At 44.0% G+C, this 21,520-nt stretch overlaps 2 protein-coding genes across 2 annotated transcripts in view; both read right to left on the reverse strand.

The window, feature by feature from the left end:
• The window catches only part of jmy (junction mediating and regulatory protein, p53 cofactor), a 38,594-nt gene extending 25,482 nt beyond the window's left edge, over positions 1-13,112 (reverse strand). The window contains exon 1 of the mRNA XM_036529535.1: positions 11,608-13,112. Within this exon, the coding sequence (XP_036385428.1) occupies positions 11,608-12,477 (870 nt within the window). The 5' untranslated portion in view covers positions 12,478-13,112. The remainder of the gene's footprint in view (positions 1-11,607) is intronic.
• A 3,935-nt stretch (positions 13,113-17,047) lies between these two features.
• bhmt (betaine-homocysteine methyltransferase) lies at positions 17,048-21,469 on the reverse strand. Its single transcript, XM_036529228.1, has 8 exons — positions 21,397-21,469; positions 20,878-21,010; positions 20,648-20,760; positions 19,547-19,738; positions 19,001-19,148; positions 18,177-18,359; positions 17,857-18,085; positions 17,048-17,504 (listed from the first exon to the last, which is right to left on the reverse strand). The coding sequence occupies exons 1-8, from the start codon at positions 21,418-21,420 to the stop codon at positions 17,324-17,326; spliced, it is 1,203 nt and encodes a 400-aa protein (XP_036385121.1). The 5' UTR covers positions 21,421-21,469; the 3' UTR covers positions 17,048-17,323.
• Positions 21,470-21,520: the final 51 nt, after the last annotated feature.

The raw sequence follows: 21,520 nt of genomic DNA on the forward strand, positions 1-21,520 counted from the left end.
CCCTACGCTTTGGGTGTTAAATGGAAGCTGTCCGATTGATTCAGTCTACCCAGGCCTACTAAAAAATTATCATGGATTCTACGCAGAGGGGTTTTTTTTTCCATTTCGCAATGAGTTCGACGAACCTCTTCACACAGCCAGGGCAAGCTGCTAAAACAGGATAAGACGTCAACTTTGTGTGAGGAAAGCACCGCAGTGCAGCAGGCTTCCCGCTCTGCCCACGTCTTTGTCAGTTCAGACAGACAGGGGCTATGATCCTGGAACCGACATTCACAGAATCGGTGACGGTAAAACCCTCCCACCAAACGATTCGATTTGTTAACGTGACAGAACACAGTGGCAGCGTTTTCAAGGGGAAGCCTGACTCCTTTCCCTGGAATCCTCCCCGCACTCCCTGCACACCATGGGTGAACGGCTTCACTGCATGTTGTTTTCACAGTTGAGAAACAGGGGGTGTCCATTCAGGATCCACGCTGACCTCAAAGGTGCCCACAAAACCAGCAAACTGTGACGTGAACCACATTTTCCCCATTTCTCTATAAAATAATATTTGTAAATGACTTGACCACACGTGAATAATTTCTGTCATGTATTTTTCCCTTCGTTTCATAACAGCAATAATGTTGACGTGTATCACTATCATATCTTTTTGCTACCAATGACTAAAGTGCTGTTTCATACAGGCCCGCTTTCAAAAATAAATCTCTCTCAGTCCCATGGATATGAATGGGATCTTTTTTCTCCTTCTACTCCTAATTCAACTGATTTCTTTCATGCTTTCAATTTTGTGGAGAGAAACACTGTGCGATTCAGCCCTAACACTGCAGCCACTGTTTACCTTGGCCATCCTGCCCCAAGGGGAATTTAGGAGAGCCCCCTCTCCGAACTGGGCCTCAGCAGCTGCGGGCTACCCCTTTAGGGCCATCCAATGGCGCAAACGCCCTGGGAAGAGCTCCTCATGTCACATGGAGGGGAAGGGACAGGTACCATTGTCTACCGCTGCTAACCTCATCCGCTCACAGTGACACTGAAATAACCAGCCTTACAGGAATTCCTGACATGGTGTGCTGATTTAAGAGTCTTGCATGACATCATTTCCTTTAACCCTCCAGGCCACATGGCTGTTGATAAGCTGCAGTGAATGGCATGAAATGTGCGGTTATTGTGGCAGAGTTTTCTGAGCTGACTGTCTGAAGTGCTTCACAGCCCAACAGGGACCAGAGTTTGGAAGCATGTCGCTCTTGGGGGTGCGGTTGCTGCTGGTCAGTGAGTAGACCTGTGTCGAGCCATAAAGCCGAGACATGAGCTCACTGCTAGTCCACAGCCAAGATACATGGAGCCAAATTGCATGTTTCCTTCTCTAGAACTGATACTTCTAGGCCCCTTCTCTTCTTCAAAAAGGGCACGACACGTCTATGTCATGCACGGATATCTGTTCTTTCATACATCATGGTTGTTATCACACAGAAAGCTTTACAGGGATTGAAGGTTTGTTGATAACTGTATGGGAAAAATGTACTGTTTTCTTTATCTCTAAGCTAAATGAAGACATCATGGCTGGTCTTTTACTCTGTTTTCATCTTACGGAAAGAACCTGTTAATGTTCAGTTCACTCCCCAAGTCATTCTGCACTCTCAAGAACAGAGACAGAAATTCCAGAAACTCTTGTTTGCGACATGGTCTGGAAGAAACATAAAAGAGTAAACCTGACAGCTTAATGAATTTTCACTGGTGTTTAACATAAACAAACAAGCCAACATCTAATAAACAGCCATTCCGATCACCCCATTTGAATGTAAGGGCTAATCTTTGTTTGGAGATAATGTTGAGTGCCGGCGTCAGCTCAGAGCAGGCCTGCCCTGAACTTCAGGCTGCAACTCGCTGGTCCAATTAACACCCGAATGATGTCAGTGTACGCAGATCACATGTAGGTCTATGCCTACAGTAACTGTAAAGGCCAGGTATCACGCAATCTTGTGTCATGCCAAACCCAAAAAGCCCAACACGCACACAGGTGAAATGATGGATGGGCTTGGATGTTATTGCTTTCTCCCTCACCTCGGATTGTAGAGTGTAACAGTCTCCAAGCAACAGTGACACACACTGCTTCTGAGCAAGAGGGCGACACGGTCTGAACAAACACGGAATGGAGTGCTGTTGTGAATGGAGCTCTTCTGCCAGAAAGAGAGCAGAGAAGGCACACTTTTTTCCCCATTTTATGTAGCAACAGCCCTGCCATGGCAGTACAGAGGCCAAGCTCCAAGTGCTTTACCAACTACTGCATTACCTCTGTGAAAGAACTCTTCATTCAGACTTCTTCGGCGCAAGCGGGAATTGGCTGAGCAGCTGCCATTGTCATGGCTATAATAGACCCTTGTGGAGCACTGTCCATTACTCATGACAAACCTTCCTGTGTGAGGCATTAGGTGCAGCACATTTGTTAGCTTATTTCTTCACAGGGCACAGAGCTTTTAGATTCTAAAAGGAATACGCTACTGAAAACCATAATAACATAACCAAATTAGATGCAGTTGGCTTTTGAGAAATTATATGTCATTTGTATGTCATGAAATGTGACCGTGTTGGTCGCTCTCTGACTTAACAGTGGTTGTCTTTTTTCATAACAGCGCCTAGACTTGTGCAAAGTAGCTTAATTAAAGAGACGGATGTGCATCCATGCAGCCAAACTGCACTTGTAAATGACAGGCATAATCTGCCAAGGGAGACTATAATGAGCTGGATGCTAACATGGGGAACATGAGGACAAATGCCCGGGAGCAGTGCAGAGGAAAGTGCAGGAAAGTCAGGCAGGGACAGAATGCAGTATAATGTATCCCGTTTTATCAATTTCACTGTCATAATTTCACCTGTGTAAGGCGAATAGTTATATTTGTGGTGTATGATCCTTGAGTCCAATGTACATACGAGACTAATAATGATCCACAGCAGCAATGTGACCTGCATCAGAGTTCACATGGTGACAAGTCATGATGCAAAGTGAAACATTATCTTGCATCATTCTACCGTACTCACAGTGACTAACAACAATCTCAGCTACATTACACTTTATCAGACCTCACTAAGGGTTTGGACTGATCAGAAAATTACTGCTAGGAATAGGATATGTCCATGTTCTGAGAAGACAAATGAAGTCTTAACAGGTAGAGGTTAGTGCCGGAAAGATTATGAGTGATTCTGCAGCTCTAAAAGTAGCAGGTAGCTTGTTTCGCCACCGGGGGCGCCACTCAGCAAAAATGACTAGAATAGGATGGGCGGCGACAGAGGATATGAACTGCAAGACAACAAAAGGTCACTGACCAGAGGATCGGTGCTGGAGCGTGAGGTCTGTTGATGAACTGAATGCAGGAATGAGCCAGGCCCTTGACCGCCTGGTGAGTTAGCTACACTGTGAGGCCACACACCCACTACAACACGATGTTCTCAGAGGCAATTTCACCCATGACTCATCAGTATTCAGATGGTGTTTGTTTACTTTCTGATCTCTGCCGCATGCTTGTCTTTTTTCGCAGCATGTGTACGCAAGCTGTTAAAGGGTGTGTAGCTGAGCGCCGCGAACATTAAATTCACAAGTCAAAAACGCGTAAACCGAACGCGTCCGACTCAGAGCGACATTCAAGTGTGATTCACTTTTTTGTAATAAATGCGTATCTAAAATGGCATGCGTGCGGGGGTGAGTTATGGGAAATAAAAGCTGCTTATCTGCTGAGTGGGCTGCAGCTAATACAGTAAACACACTACACGCCACTGGAGAAAGAAACCTCCCTGCTAGCTTGTTAGTCCAGCACATTAGCAGGGGGCAGGCAGGGCTATCTGTAGAACACTAACTTGGCTGTAACTAATGTAACCATGGATCCACTGGAGGCGGGGGAGGTGAAATCTCTTTTGAAATGTAGGCCCAACTTACTCCAACACGCTGCGGGCAAGTGGTTAAAGAGAACAGTGCTGACCAGGATTACGTCTACCAAGGTATTCCTTGCCTCTCTCTGTAACAGTGCCATTAATGTTTGTTAATCACAAATGTTTCATCATTAATATTATTATGACAGACATGATTAAAATGCGCAAGAAACCTTTTTACAACTCATTCTCTGAAAGCTTATTACAGGTAATGCTGGCTTTTTTTTAAATCCTTTTTTTGTATTTAATATCCTTTACAATGATACTGCCTCACAAATCCATGCAAAATACTAACAATATGACCCCTGATACATTGACGTAAAGCTTACAGGTTGGGGTAAACATGAAGCGCAAGCTAGGCTTCTTGTTATGCATTGCTTTTCCATCATTAAGACATCCTTCAATTTTCTGCTGTAGTTCTTAAAAAGTTGTAAATTACTACATATTTAGGGATCTGAGTGGCTGGCTGACTTACAGATGGAGCATTAACCGGCTTACACTAAGCTCTTTGAAACCGCAGCACACACCTGCAAAGCATTGTTTTACCATGGGGTTCTGGTACTTTAAGCCAGGGGAAGCAGGACTATGGGGCCTGAATGTGACTGGTTCAGTCCTCGCTCTAGACAGACAGGAAGTTCACTCAAATAGACTTCAAAGCAGAGGGTGGCCGCAGCAACGCAACCCTGCAAGCTGAAGCAAAAGACGACTATGCAGCTACACGGTGACGTTCCACAACTGCAATGTGTAAGAGAATGGGTGGCTGGCGGGTGGTTGTATCAACAACACTACCCGCTGCTTATGTTCGCCTGCCATCAGCATGATACCGGCAGTTTGTAACACAAACATTTTGTCCTGATAATCCTGAATTTGGCATAGGTGCCAGCTCTTACGCACAATGATGGAATTCCCAGGCTATGGCAACAGAGAAACAAGGAATGTCTCCTCCTGGATCTGGTGAAGCCGTTTTCTGTGAAGCATCGCTAAAATGGAGATAACCGGGTTAAACACAGTAACAGTGCACTTTCGTGCACACGGCCCACAATCTGAGCCATTGTTCACACAGCTGCTGCCCTCCGCCTTCCACATTCCAGACTTTCACAGCTATATGCATTTGCTTCCTGCCGTTCTGACCTGCCCGTTATTTTGATCTGAGGGAAGAGGCTAATTTTGGGGATGAATTATGTTTTTCCTGTGTCTACGGCTCTTTACTGCTCTGTCCTGTCAGAGCGCATAGCTAATATTAGTCTACCTTTTTGGCACATCTGCTAAAAACAGGAAAAGACAGCACCGCTCTTAAACAGCCATAGCATTGTACTGTGCTGTGCTGTCTGTCTGCTCTGCATGCAGTAAGTCAGAATGAAAGAGGGACAGACCATACCAAAACCTCTGACTTTCCTCTGCAAGAAAATCCTGGCAGACATTCCTCCAAGCATCAAAACACATAGAATATTGTGGTGGTGTACTCATTTCCTGAACCCGTTTTGCTGAGGCAGAGCTGTGGTCCATTGCCTTGGGAATGGGAGAGTCAAAGAGTTACGAGTTAAGCGGTCAGTAATTTCCTCTTTAAGACCAGTGTTCTCCCAGAGAGAGAAAGAGAAGGCCCAGATCACAGCCCTGTCCCCATGCTCATAGCTCACAGCCATGAGGAATGAGTCATTTCCCACAGCACCTACTTTACCACAGTAAATACAGGGGGATCTTTGAAGGACCACACCCATAAAAGATCATGAAAACACTAAGATTACATCAAACCTTTACAAACTCCTAATGTTGTTTTAATGGACGTCATACTAATATTTTTTCACGTCTTCCCACGTTATCTTAAATATCCATTTATTTTTCAACATAAACTCATTACTGTATCAAATATGCACATGAAACGCATTAGGGTAGTCAATTTATTCTGCATTTAGCTGACTACCTAGCAATGCCTTTTCATGTCTGGAACCCACACGTAATTACCTCTGGATGTTCTTGTGGAGACACATTGTCTTAAACAAGGACAAGCAAGAGGACCAAATATACAAAGACCAGCACTGACAGTAAAATCAAATTAATTAAATGGGAGGAACAAAGACAAAAAAGGCCACTCCCGTCAGAGCTGCCTGCTCAAGGTAACAAAGGAGCCGAGGGCTGGGGCCGAAGTTCCTCCAGGATTAGACGAAGAGGCAGCAGATAGCGGAGATCCGGTTACTGCTCCAGACAGGGCCCAGCTACAGTGTCCCTCCTCTCCGTGGTCCCGGCAGCAAGACTCAGCAATGTGATCAGCGGCCCACTCACTTCCTTGCTGTGCTCGACAGCTCGATTAATATCTCTTACTCTGAAACAGCCAGCAAACAGGCCTGAATGTCTCTTCCTCTGTCTGGAAACTGACTTTGAGCCTTCTGTGGTTGGCAAGCCCAGGATTTCAGCTACTTATAACTTGATCCATGTATCAGATAAGATTTACACACAGCAGTAAAGGTTGTTGCAAGCTAATGTTTGGTCATGTGAATGGAATTTACAGACTGGCTGTAATCATATGGTGCTACAAACCACATTTCATTAGTAACCCCTTATGTCAAATATAAACAATTGGCAAAGGAATATTCAGCTGTAACTCCCACTGGCTTGCTCTCAAGATGGTACAACTGACCTCACAACCAGATTGATAAGAGACTTACATATTAGGGCCTTTTCCTTGTTTAGCTTCGATGGCAGTGATCAGAAGCTGGCATTCAGAGCGATTAGTGAATTGCGAAATGCTTTCCAACATTTTCTGCCAACCGTCTGTCTGCTTGCCAACAGCCATGCAAAATGATTGCTACACTTCCAATTACAATCTGCAATGCAGAAATGACAATTATCTCGTTAAGTTAAAGTTAGACTCATTTTCCCACTTCTTATGTCTGCTTCTGTGGCACTGCTATCACCATCTCTCATGATCAAGATAAGGACAATAAAGCCAAAAATAGTTTTCAGTGATGAAAGTGGAACAGCACCGCCATCAGATGTTTCCATGTAAGCTTGAAAGACGTTGAAACGCTTAAAACAAAGGTGGCTATTCCTTCACTACAGCCATAGAGGATGTACAAAAATGTCTCTGACACCATAGAGATACCATGGGCTGATTTCCCTTTCAGGGAGGGGTTTTTAGTGATTTTGCGCATGGGTTACAACACAGTGCAGGGTTGAATGAGAGGTCTGGCTGTGGGGCAAGGACGGGATAGGGCAAGGTTGCGGTGCAAGCCCTTGCATGGCCAGGGCGGCTCCAGTTAAAAATCAGCGAGGGAAGGCAGAACCACTGACCGGCATCCTGTGAAAACAAGTCAGGAGGGATCCAAGCAGGGGAAAACGGGCAGCCCGACACCTCCCCCCACCGCCGAACGATGGAAAACAATCCCCCGCTCCGCCTGAACTGCACCCAGCAGGGTGACCCGGGGATTTGGCCTCACCAACAACACATACCGCCAGCTTCATTTACACAGGCTTGAGAACCACAGTGGAGATGCATTTTCAGCCACACGCATTCCAACAGAGAATCCCAAACCAAGCCCATGTCTCTCATGGTATTTCTGGGGCAGCAGTGCAACATTGTCATTTGGGTCTTTTTACCAGAAGTTTATAGGGTGAAGCCCACATATGGTATAACTGTGTCAACTAGTTGAGGTTGAAGTGTTTAAACAAAATAAAAAAATAAAGTTCATTAATTTACCTTAGATAAGGATGTTTGCAAAGCAAATAGCCATATAATTATCAGACAAAAAACATAACATTTAATAATGAACCATATTGTATTATTACACTGATAGCATAAAAGTAAAAAGAAACAGAGCCACATAATGTTCTAATGAACATTATGAACTACCTACTTCATCACAGTCACAAGTTTCACTGTAGTCCAATAAGAATTTTTTCACCAAATAATTACCAATAAGACAGCTCCAGGTCACAAATCCATAGTTTGGGCCCTGGCAAAGGTGGATCCACAACCCTTGTCACACACAGAACAAATTTGGCTTTTGCAAGTAAGCCCCTGCGGAATGTTTCCACACCGCCAATCCCCAATGCCCCTATCCAAACTGCCAGCCACCCTCCCCGCTTTGACCTCCCGCAGACTGGATACGGGTCAGGCCGAGGGCGACGCTCTGCCGTTAGTAACGCAACATGGAATACATCACTGCACTGCTCGCAGGACGGGGGCTCGGCCTGCATGTCTGCTCATCACCCATTCCAAACCCGGTGGTGTTGGCAATACGGGAACTGCTGGCAAAGGTTTTGAACTTTGCATGGCTATGATTCCGTTTGATTGAGATATGTAAAAAACATGGTGGCCCATGGCCTTTTTTAAATCTTTTCCTCCATTCATCATCACAGGACACATGAAAATTGCCTCAATTTTTCTTCATTCCAACAATGAATAGTATAAGAAAACTTGCAAATGTGATCACCAGGGATCTTCATAAGCTTCTTTTAGTCTTCATAGAAAAACATAATTTTCCAAACATCAAGATCTTGTGTGGGTAATCTTGTCTTTTCAGGCCTAGTTTCAGGCCTGGTGTGTCTCATCTCCTTAACTCTTTCTATTACTGAGCAAACACACTGACTGAAAATTGCCTTTAAACAACAGTACAATGAGCTGCCAGATGGGAGTAATTGGAGATACTGTAGCTGTACATAGAAGCACTGCCTTTACTGGAAAAAAACACAAACACTGCTGAAGGTTCTTTCAATGTTATCTGCCGTAAATCCTACTTAATAAACAATTGGTCTGATCGATACAGCACTCCAGAGAAGCATGAATGTGAAGCAACAGCCTATACCATTGTTAAGCAGTTTTGTGGACAAACAAGAACTATGCCTTCTAAGGTTGTCTAAAGATAACAGATTTCCTCAGCTTACATAGCATATATTCATGTATACTAATGGATAAATTTTTAATGGCTGTCTTGTCTTCAAATTCCCCAAAAAACAAGGAGCTGGTTCAACTCAGAACCTTGACCTGTCCATTAATCAAAAATCACTGCACACAATTCGGTTTTGGATATGACGCCTGCATGCTTTTCGATGGTATGCTAAATCTGGTCCTAAAACTAACAATAGTAACAAAAAACTACAAGTTTAAAAATGTCAGCATCATATTTCAAAATTCTGTAATGCAAGGCCTGACAGTACAAACAGAACGTGGTGGTGCCAAAAGAAAACACATATCTTCTGATTGCATCTTGGTTCCCTGAACTAAGACTCCCCTGTCACCTAGCACTAACATCCTTGACTGCTAGTGCACTGTGTGATTCCTATTACAGCACTCCTATAATTGGCTCGTTTTGTGTCGTCCTCATCACTATGACGCTTATACATGACAACATGCTGATTGTAGTGTTCTGTTACACAATGACACTGTTTCAATTGTGTTATGAGTAATTCTTGTACCTATGCTACTGTTCATTTGCCTTATTCTATATGCTTATGTAAGTCCCTCTTGCTATACTAAGACTCAGCTGTACAAAGACAAGGGAGTATATCTGCTGGAGTCTATCAATAACAGCCCCTGGAGGAGGCCCTGTCACATCACAATCACATGTTGTGATTTTTAAGTGATTCGATTAACTACATGCATTACACATCCACTATATGTGGAAGTCTTACTTCAGGGTATGTGTTAATATTGAGTTAGCATGGTACAATTCTTCTGTCGGTTATGTTGTGTTGTGCTTGCATGCTGGGCCAGGTGTACACTTGTGGTCTTGACCCTGTGTTTGGCTTGGTTTTGTGTTTGTTTGTGTGTGGATAGTGGTGTCTCTGTCTGTGTAACATTGTGTCATTTGTTGGATGAACTTTGTGCTCGACTTTGGGAGTCACTCTGGATAAGACCATCAGCAAGAATTCAGAAATGTAATGCAACATTAAATGTACTTTCATCTTGTACTTCGCTCTGGATAAGAGTATCTGCTAGATGTTAAAAAATGTAAACGTAAGGTTAAATGCACTTACATCTCATACATCTTTCTAGATAAAAGCATCTGCTAAGTGAAATAAATGTAAAATGTGATAAGAGTCCACTAAGTGAATGAATGCAAATGTAAACCTGGATAAAGAGACTGAGTGCACACTATCTGTCATGTAACATGTGAACATGGCTGCTCTACAAAAGTAGCACCCTTTACTCTGACATACCACAGTTAGTCAGGCTTCTTTCACCTGTGAACTCTGTGCTTGCCCTTGCCAGCATTACCATCCTACTGAAAAAAACTTCACTATGTCACACTATTGACATTTAGCAGATTCTCTTATCCAGAGCAACTTACATAGGTTCCAATTTTACATGTAATCCATTTATACAGCTGGATATTTACTGAGACAATTCTGGGTTAAGTAACTTGCCCACGGGTATAGCAGCAGTGTCTCAGTGGAGAACTGAACCAGCAACCTTTCAGTTATGAGCTCTGCTGCTCATCACTACGCTATAGTGCTGTCCCTTCGCCTACTCCACTTCAGCTACAGCTGGGAGTTTTATTAAACCTCAGAACCTCAGGTAACATGTCCAGCGTTCAGCAGAAATGAAGGCTCCCCCTCCTGTCTTTATTCAGTTCAGTCAGTCAAACACACCAACAATACACAGGCATGGTGACACTCTGGTACCGCCTACACAGAAATGTAGCAGTGTCATCCCATCCCCTGCCGAGAGGCCAAAGGCAGTGTGCCGCCTTGTCCGCACACGGTGGTACCCCGCCCCGCACTATGCCTGTGCATGTCTGGTCACTAAGACAGGACCTCCCCGCTGCCTGTTTCATCACAGTGACATCTATGACACCATAACGGAGTAGGGGTTTTGTGCAGAAACAGGGCCCGCCCGGCTGCCCTGACTGTGATCTGTGATGCTGGGTCAGGGAAGAAAGAACCATAAGCTCCTATGGGCAAAGCTCCAAACAAAGCATTGACATCGTTCTCCTCTGAAGCACAGACATATGTTCACTGAATAATGCTGACGCAGCGCCTGGAAAGGATGCTAATGTGACTTTCCCCGGTGCATTCATTTTACTCACTTTTAAGAGAAAAAACCTTTTGTATCAACAAAAGAGTGTCTTGAGAGGGTCCCAGGGAAAAGCCATCACCCTGCATACAGAGCATGACATTGAAGCAATTACAGTAAACCCCTGTCTAACTGAATCTGCAACCATAGAGGAGATCCTGCGTGCACCATTCTCCCCAGTGAGCGACCTTTTGAAGAAGTGGCCTCTGCACCACAGATCAGGTTTCTCAGGTTTGCAAAAGCAACAGAGCTAAGTTTAGGAACACCTGGAAACAAAGAGCCGCTGTGGTCAGTGTGCTTGAGTGTTTGGAAAGGAACGTCACCCACCCCTGCCTGTCTGAGGATTGTGCTTAAACGCAGCACGAAAAAAATACAGACCCTTGGCAAGCCTGTGGCAGCAACGCCATGGCACAGTGGGAGCTTTTCATAGTTTTCAACAGAGGCAGTCTCAAGATGCCAAGTGAATGAGGATGATTCAGCTATTGATGAAAGCTGACTTCAGCAACTCTTCTATATCGACTATAAAATACCTGATAAGGTCCCGGCCGACTCCCAAAACGAACGTATGAATACCTCAATATTTAGACTACATATATTGGCACATCTGTATAGACCCATTTGATTTCGTGAAAATCGTACAGTAGACGGGCAAACACAGCACATGGACGGTGGCTTACCTCGTGCAGTCGCTTCTTGGCTCTCTGCAGAACCTCCTCATATCCCTTCTGTCGCAATTCGCTCAAACTCTCATAATACTCCTCGGGGTCGTCGCTCTCGGTGAAAAGCACCTGGGAGAGAATCTTCCACCCGCAGGTGTCGAGAGCGTGACCAAGGTAGACCTGCAGCTGGTAACACAGGGCATCGATTTCTCTCTGACTGACCTCTGGAGGTCCGAACAACACAGTCCACATTCCCGATGGCTCCTCCGGGAAGGAGGGCAAGCACGGTTCCAGGTCCGAGTTGACGGAGCACAGTTGCAAGTGAACAGCTCTCATGTCCTGGAAGGAGAAAAGCCCGGCCCAGCTACAGTGCTCTCTGACATTGCTCTCCAGATCTTCCGAGTCCCCGGGTTCGACATCGGGAGAGCGAGGTTCTCCTCTGATAACGGTGGGATCCAATACTTCGATGTCCATCACTCTAGCAGGCCCAGTGCCCCGCGATGCTGCGCTTTTACCTGGACTTAAGAGTCCCGGATCCTTTCCGCGTGTGGGATGTTCTCCTTTAGCTGGACTTCTCTTGACCCTTGTCGCGCTGTCACCAACAGTCTTTTCTTTGACAGGACTTTTGGGAGTTTTGGGTTTATTGTCCTCGGTCATTCCGGAGGCTAGTCCTTCAGCCGCCACGACTGTGGCTTCCCCCCCTACGATTGAATCCCTGGCAGCAGTCCTTCTCTGTACCGTTCTGTTGTGACAAGTGATGGCAAACTTCCCTTCCACCTCGTTCCATGCTACAATGAAAACGAACTTGTGCTTTTCTTTTTCATCAAAAACATTTGGACGAACGGCAACCCACCCCGACTCTAAAGTGTCCTCCATTGTGAATGACATCTTAAAACAGCGAATATATTTTCACCCGTCCGATGACTACATACAGATTAGACTAGCTAGCTAGCTATCTTGTTGGTCAATGTATCCAGACAGATTTTAAGGCCGATAATAAATCCAAGTCCGGTGGCAAAGCGATATCATAAAATCGCTAGGAAAACGGCCATTTTGCCTCTTAATAGCCTCCCACTAAAAACGGGTATTTCGTACTGGTCCCAAATTTTCCATCAGTTCTCTCCACCTGCTTCCCTCACCTGACACTCGATCGCGGAGACCCCTTTTTGTGCATCCCCGACACAATGCGGACCCGTTCACATCATCACGTGTGAGTATCTGTTTACAACCGGACGGAGTCAGCAGGTAGCCAAAGCAAAAGCAGCCCTTGTGTCAGATGTGCCGTTTTTTCTTCACCCCCCTTAATCGCAGTAGCTAGCGACCTCCTTGCTTACTTGGCTGGATTGCTAACTAGCAAAATCTAACAAAATAGAATAACCTGTTTTTACAAGGCCAAAAACCCTCTTCAATTGGTGTTGTTGTCAGCCAAACGCTGACCTATACGCGTCCCGATTTCATCGCGAAATTTCATCGGTAAAGCCCCTCTCGGTTGCGGACAGCGGTCTGCATCTCCCCATAACAATGTTTTCATCTGACGAACTGCTGCTGACGTAGTCCTGCTACAGGAGCGTAAACATCTACACGTGGGGCACGCAGTGAACGTGGTGACGTATGGGCGCGTCTGAAATGGAAAAAGCCTGGGGAGTCATGTGGAGCGTCGTTAGCAACTCTGCGCAGGGTTGCCTGCAGTTGGAATCGTTCGCTTTCAGGTGTTTTCAAATAGAAGCTCTACGAGGCTGTCAGGTACCAGTGAAGGCAAGGTAACCGCGACCGACTAAAGTGCATATGTGACTTCACAAAATACCAAAATATGCCTGTACTGAGAGGACCAGGCATCTGTTGAGGACGCCCAACACGTCCATAACATGCATACTGTATTATGGACTTTTTGAAGACATTTTTCAGACTTCTTACAGGTGTGGTTCGAAGATGTTTATGGATTCCTTTCTTATTGGAATAAAGGAATGTAAGAGAGTAAAGGAATGGTCCTCCAAATTCCGTTGTATAATGGGGCAATTGCTCTGTCATCTAGCTCAGCTGCGCTTTAGAACTGTACTACTTAAACCGGAGTATCACGACTTTTATGCGCAGCTGCGTGTGAAGATAAACGTGATTGCTGTGTAACAGCACGCACGGGTTCAGCTGATTCGTAGTTAACCTGTCTGGAAACCGGAAGTTGGAGATCTACCCAGAGCCAGAGCCCCTCTATATAGATATTCTCTGCCAGAACATAGAGTTAACAAGAATGCCGCTTAATGACATAATTTAAGATTCTTTGCGAGTTGGATCCTCAATGTAATATAAATATTATTGCCTGTTGTAATTGCTATTAGGCTTACATATTTCTTATACACTCTTTCTTATACATTTATATTCACTCCAACCCTTCAGACGTGGGCTGAAGACACATCTCTTCAGACTCTACCTGGACTGACACCCTTGCCATTTTGACCTTGAAAATCTAAGACTCTTGGCTTGTACTTGTAGCTCTATCTCTTATTTTGTATTTGTAGCACGTTTTTTGCTTAGGTAGTATAGCGGTACTTTATTGTCCCAGTGATTGTATTCTATATATGTAACCTTAGATCAGATTAGTTCTGGCTCGTTACACCGACCTTGTGCTCAGCTTCAGCACTATCTGCATTGTATCACCTGTACACATCTTGCTCTTGTGCCTGTTTGCCCACTATGTGCACTTTTGTAAGTCGCTTTGGATAAAAGCGTCTGCTAAATAAATAAATGTAAATGTAAATGTTATACAATCGACTTCACATCCGCCAAAAATAAAGTTTATTTCGCTGAAATAAATAAATAATAAGACCCCTCCTGGATCCTGTCCTTATTGAAGTGTCTGAAAGGGAATTAAAGTTACGATTTTATTGTAACCCTCGATTTATAAGCATTTTGGTCTGGATCGTGTTACTCATGGACGTGCATAGACATTTGTTTTCGATAAGAGTGGCTGTTAAATAAATGTAAATAAATTGTTTGTTGTGCATATAATATGTATCTATATTATATTATATATTATATATATTAAATTAACGGTGCCGCACGGCGCAAAAATCCTGGTTATGAATAAAGAATGCACTATTTAGATTAAGCGTGTTTTGCCTGTCTGTGATTAGAAAAAACAGCCTACAATTTTTTTGAAGAAGATGTAGAGAGTTATCTCCGCAAACCTTAATTATAGGACTATATAATTTCACACAGTCAAAGTAAGTGACGACATAGGCCTACATGGGGGCAGAAAAAACAAAATATTACTACAGTTTGTGTGTAGGATGTGATGTAGGTCTCATTCTGCGAATGAGATGGTTTAGTCTCTCCTTAAACCACCTCAGTGTCAGGTTTAAGCAAATACGCACAAAAAGTGACCTCTAGTGGCTGATATGAAATTCCTTGAAGACACAGCAACTGAGATCAAGCTAAACCTCAGCAGTAAGTTATTAATTTAAACCACAGGTACCGATGACACAGCAATGGGGCTTAAGAAGCCACGTGACTTCTTCCGCAACATGCGCGTTGTTAATATTGTTATTATTACGTGATACATAGCCAACAGTAATAAATTTGCGTTGTTTCGGCATAAAACGTTATTTAAAAGATTCTAAACGCCATTTTTCCTGAAGATAATTCAAGTACTCATTGAAAAGTCAAAAAGAGGAAGTCATTGATATGTGTGAGTGCGCAGCATGTGGTTTTAAATGGCTCATATTGACAACATGTGAAAACCGACAGATGAACTTTCAATTCTCCTTTGGGATGTTTTCATTGTGACCACTAGATGGCACACTGTGCCCGTGGAATTCGTAATTCTAGTACGTTGGTACTAGCCGAAAATAACTATTCAGTGCCTTTTAGCATTTTTTTCTGCAACGTTTAGGGAGATAGATTAGGTCACATTTTCACCGTTTCTACAATATCCCGTTTTGCAATAATTGTTAATAATAAATATTTAGGAGGTTTCGTGTAGTTTTACACATGGTTGTGCAATCATGGAGCATATAAATGCCATGTTGTTGTGAAGTTTCATTCGTAGTAGTAGTAAGTAAGAAAAACACACAGAAAAGTCTCGCGATAAATGGACGTGTTATTCACACCATGTTTGCTGAGGGAGTGGGTTGTGTCTTGTTATGCATTTCGACCTAGGCCAAGTGTTCTTCAAGCAAACACTGTACAGTAAAATGGGATGGCTATGGTACCAGTGCCCCTCTCTGTAAGAAACCTCCTTGTCATATGCCAATTAATTTGTGAGCCAGAGGGAGTAGTATTTCACTTACTCGCTTTTTTTGCGATCACAGGGCTTCATTCAAGCAAGTTTTGTTGTTTGTTTGTCAGTTTTGCAAACAGTTGCATACCAATGATGAATTTTAAAATGATGTGAAATAAGTTAGTAGTGGTGGTGTATGGAGTTATGTGGAAGACACATAATTAATTTTGTGAGTGACAAAATCAGTTTGAATGAAAATTGTAACAAAGCTATGCCATTGGACAAAGCTAGTCTCTAGTATTTATACAATTAGGTAGGGTCAATTCAGAAACATTTCTCTTTTACACAGACTACTGGAGGGAGGGGATAACTTGAAGAGGGTGATGAGGGAAATCTATGGCGTCAGATTTATGTCGTATGTTGCGAGCGCGATAAAACATGCTCACGAGCACATTATATCATTTCACACGCGCAGATATTAACTGCCCCCCGCACGACATAAGTCCTCGCGCACAAAGCGGCCACCACGCGCGCGAGAGAGTTTCTGCTTGGCGAGCGCTGGAGGGCATCCACGCTCTCACAGGTTACCTCTGCTCTCGACATTTAGCTCTGCTCGCGGTAATCGACTTCACTTTCGACAATTTGGGGGCAGAAACCAAGGGAGGCACTGGCCCTCTTACGATCGGTCACTTTCAACGCAGTCACACCCACACGACCTCCTAGAACCTTGATTGACAGCTTCCGAACTTTAAGACGGTCAAATTTAAACACAGTATACGTCTGCTTATTGAATCTGTCATGATATAACTTTTTACAGGTTGTCAGTCCAACCAATTACTTTATAGTTGTAGGTAATATATCACATGTTCACTGTAGGGCATGCTATTATATTGATATTATGTTCAACAATTAAGAAAAGGTATCTGTGATCTGTACATCTTCTATTTTTTGTTGAAACATGCATTCTGACCTAATCCACATAAATAGTTGGTCATCAGTCTTGTACTGTATACTATACCATTCTTTTGAGGCAGTGCTATTGTATTAAAGTGTCTTGAAATTACTGTGGGAGAAGCAAGAGACCCATGCTCATTGCAATTTGAATTTACAAGGCGTACTTATTTAGTATGCAGCTACAAACTAACCACGGGATCCTCTTATGTTCATATCCTGTTTTCAGTTTATTGCAATAGGACCACAATACAGAGCCTCTGTGTTTATATCACTGCAGTCATCTCTGTAATTATAAGACTTATAGGATATATTTTCTGTCTAAAATTGTACTGGAAATATGTTCTGACATTGAAACCACAATAAATGGTGCAGGAGCAGGCTGCCCATAACAGAACAATAAAAAGCAAGAGATCACACTCGAGCTGTTGGTGACAGGAACTCTTTTTATCAAAGTAGGGGTTACATAAAAATGGTCCTAAAAACGCGTGATGAACATAGCTTCATTAGCCGTTTGGAATTGGGAATGAGTGCGAGGCTCCTCGCTCTCCCCTGCTGGAGGTAGCGGGTTCAGTTGTTAGTGCTGGCCTTCTGGAACAGCTGCTTCAGCTGCTCCTGGGTGGTAGCCTCCCTCTGCTGCATCAGGTCAGCGTGTCCTTTTGTCACGCCCCAGCTGTCCGGGGTGGACATGGAAGGACACTTGGGGCGCCCGGACGCCGGCTTCAGCTTCTCCCAGTAGTCGCGTCGGGCCCTGGAAAGTTACAGAAACGGTTATCTTCATGTAAAACACCTGCAGTGCCAGCTGCTGCCTGAGGCACAGACAAGAATGTCACGGTAATGGCAAGTAGGTATGTTACCCTGCAGTAAGATTTGTATGCTGAGTTAACACTGAAATATGAGCAGATAAACTCAGATCCTTCGTGTTACATTGGTTCTTATTTTCTGTGCAGACATGGGACATGACTGTGTGAATTAACCCAAAGCCAGAGCCAAAGTGGAGCACTGCATCGGATCAAAGACGTGCCACCACACTATTTGGTCAGCACCTGCACTGATTAATGGAAAAAGGTAGTTGCGATGCACACCAATCAGGCAGTCCTCACCTGGCTCGGACCCAGGGCTTGGTGTGCATCTCCAGGCCGCTGCCCCAGTTGCCATGCTTCTCAGAAGCAGTGGGCAAGAAGCCCCTCTCTGGTGCCAGCTCCTCTGCTATAGCGCGGATGTGGTAGGGCTCGAACCCGCAGCAGCCCCCGATGTAGCGGATGCCCACGTTGTATGCCTCCCTGGCATACTTGTGCATGTCCCATCTGGTCAGGATTCTGGGTTCCAAGGCTGCAGAGATGCGCCAAAACCATTGTTAGGTTTTTCATTTACAGTTACTGACTGGTTTAATTGCATAATTCTACAGATTTAGAAGTCTTACCGAAGGGGAACTCAGGCAGGTCAATGAAGCCCTGGCAGTTGCAGTCTGGGGTGTGGTATGCCAAGGGCTGGACCATGTAGTGAACTTTGAGTCCAGCACGCTCCACCCCCTCCTTCATGAGCTTCACGGTCCTCACGCAGGTCATGGGGTCAAAGTGGCAGTTGACCCCAACAATCTGGGCACCTGGAGGAACAAATCATACGTAGCCTTTAAGACAGACAGATCTGACACAATGAATCCTGCTTTCAAAGTCCTCTTTATCTGCATTTCATTTGACAAATACAGAGTGGATCTGGTTCTGAGGGTCTAAATGTGCCCTGCTTGAAGGTGCAAGTGTCCCCACTTGGGATTTGAAAATACCACACCCTAGTATCGTCTAATACTGTTCAGGAGCCTTGGCCGCTGCACAGCTTTGCTGCCGCTTTGTCAGTAGTGTCATGGACAAGCTATCTTGTGTTTAAGACTCTTAAGCCTTTCAGTCAATGGTAAAATACTAAGTCTGTTTTCCTCCCTGAAGATGTTATGTGTCTCCTGTTATTGCCATCCAATGCATTTTGTGGGTTTTGACCGGCTCAGTTACATTCCTTAACCGTGACATATTTCATTGTCTTTCTGTCTCAGGGCTCCCGGCCACAACCACTAAAGAGGTTACATTTTAAATGTCTGGCTTCTCATTACAGGCTTCAGAATGCCTCCAGAGGTCCCCTGTTTTAACATTCGCTAGCACACTTATCCGGATGGATATTTTCACAAAAAGTCAGGCTCTGGGATCCAAAAGCACCAAAATAAGATGTCAGTCAAATAAATTCCATAGTGGAGCGTACCAGCCTTGACCAGCCTGACTGCGCAATCTCCTGGACTGACTCCATTCAGATCTCCCTCAGGTCCGATGCACAAGGTGGCTGCCACAGGCTTCCCACTGGTCTTCAGAATCTGGACGGCCCACTCAGCCTCCTCTACGTGTTCAAAGTACTGCAGGGGACAGACCCAAGTTTACATACTGTAGGGATACACACCTGAAGCAGTGTCCAGTGGTCCAAAGCTAATGCTGCTTCAAAAAAATATGTATGATTACAGTAGAAAAACTGTTGAAAAATAGTAGAATATTTGTATATGCAAAAATGTCAGTCAAATGTAACTTTGTTAATGTTATCATGTGATATTCTAGGGTATATACCTTTTTACAGAGTAAGTAATTAACCTGTAACTCAATCTACCTTCTTCCATACAGAACTGTCATGATTACTGGCAGAGGATTTTTTTCTTTTTATTTTTGATATATTGTGTTTATGTTTCTGCTTCAAGAATACTTCAGTTTGTGGTTCTGCTTTTTTCAGGATCACACCATTTCGTAATTGACAGTTTTGTACCTCAGCAATTAGGAAGTCCACGTTCTTCTTGATGAAGACATCAAGCTGCTTCCTGAAGACAGCCTTCACTTCATCCTCACTCTTGCAGCTCAGGTAGGAGGGTGTCTGGGAGACTCCACCTGCAATCAAGGCATCACCCTCATTGGCCACTTCCCTGGCAAGGTCACAAGCGGCCTCGTTGATTTGCTGCCCCTGAGGTTAAATGAAATGAGGTGTCTGTTAGTGTCTGTGTAAGAATGCAACACATAAAACATACACATAAAAATATTCAGAGCTTCTGCATCATCCAAAACCAGCTCAGCTGTCACTGCAATACAGATACACATGAATTAAATCAATGAAGTAAAATAAAATACATATAAAAAGGCCTGAAAGCGCTGCCTTTGATTTCCAGCAAGTGAAAGCATGGAGACACATCAAGGACAATGCTTTCAGGAGTTCTGCTTTTCAGAAGAACACAGTCTTTGCTATGGTTACATGGTGTATGTCTAGCAGGATGTATGCCTAGCTAAAAGATAAGAGCAAGATGAACTCATTACAAACATTAACATGATATTTTTAATCTCACTTTAACAATTTTGACTCTATGCCATAACCTACATACAAACTAATCCTGTCGTGCCACCATTCACGCCAAGCATTAAACTGGTCTTACAAGTCACAAGTCTGCATTATGTATTTAATTTTACAATTCTCACAGTTACATGCAAATTTTGTATTGAAGCAAAGTATCGGATGAGCATATCATTTTTTGGTTCATGTTCGCCCAGACGATCGAAGTTTAAAGTAAGCAGTGGTAAATATGATCCTTAAAATTATTTTTTTCTTGGTAATACGAGGGTACTGTGTCAAGCTTCCTAGTGTTTTTCAGTTATATAAAATGTGGAGAGTTCTAGCTTTAGATCGGGGCAATTGAGTAGTTCAGTACAATGAGAAATCATTAAACATCTGTTAAAATGATGTTTTCGTGTCAGACAACAGGAATCGATCCCCTTGAATAATAATAATAATATAATGTAACGCATCGCGTGTATTCAGCAGTAGTGGACATGCCCATGTGTCACTTTCGCAACAGGTACACTAGCCTACTGTACCACATACCGTGAAGCTTAGAGTGTTGCCCCTGTTCTCCAGTTTATCGTCGCTAGCGTAGAACGTGAACGTCTGCATGACATTCGACCCCGCCCTCAGGAATTCCCGGTGCAGCTGTCGAACTGAGGAGCAATTGCAAGAAGTTTACAAGCAGCGTTACGGCATTTCTGCGCCCATTCAGGTGCGGCAACATCGAGTCACAGATTTGCATACATAGGTGGAAATGACTGTATGTTTACCAGCCTCGGGATGCTCCGCGGCGGCTTCGGGAGTCCAGGGTCCTGCCTTCACATAACCCCTCTTCTCCAGGGCAAACACAAAACCCCCGTCTCCGATGACAATCTCGCCAGCATCGAGGCGCTCCAGAATACCCTACAAACCCCATATGCAATTTTACTTTCTTCACAAACAGTCTGATAGCACGGCACCACTGGGTGTTTGTCAGTTCACGAAGGAAATGCCAATCCATGAACTTTCGCAACGTTTCTTTTAATAGATACGGTCATCTCCTCTAGGGCAGCTTCGTGTCTACGTAACATGCTTTGGCATAGATTAAAACTTTAACAGATTACAATTTATTTGCACTCAGCGCGAATGGGTGTAAGTTTAGCGTTCCCATTACATGCACTGATGTACAGTATTGTGTACAGTATTACCTATACTTCGGTATATATGTGATTCAAATAAATACGTTGGTTGTGCAATGTTGTAGCATATAATACTGTAATGAGCTGTAGTTTGCATAAATTTGCACTAACCTTCTTTGGTCCAACTGGTGCCATTTTCCTATCTTGAAATGTATGGAGAACTGTCTTCACTGCCGTGGCGTGTCTGCACTTGGAGAGAGATTGTGTAGATGTTGCACCTACGTTTATAGCTGCG

This window comes from Megalops cyprinoides, chromosome 5 (genome assembly GCF_013368585.1).
Source record: "Megalops cyprinoides isolate fMegCyp1 chromosome 5, fMegCyp1.pri, whole genome shotgun sequence".
Lineage (NCBI taxonomy): Eukaryota > Metazoa > Chordata > Actinopteri > Elopiformes > Megalopidae > Megalops > Megalops cyprinoides.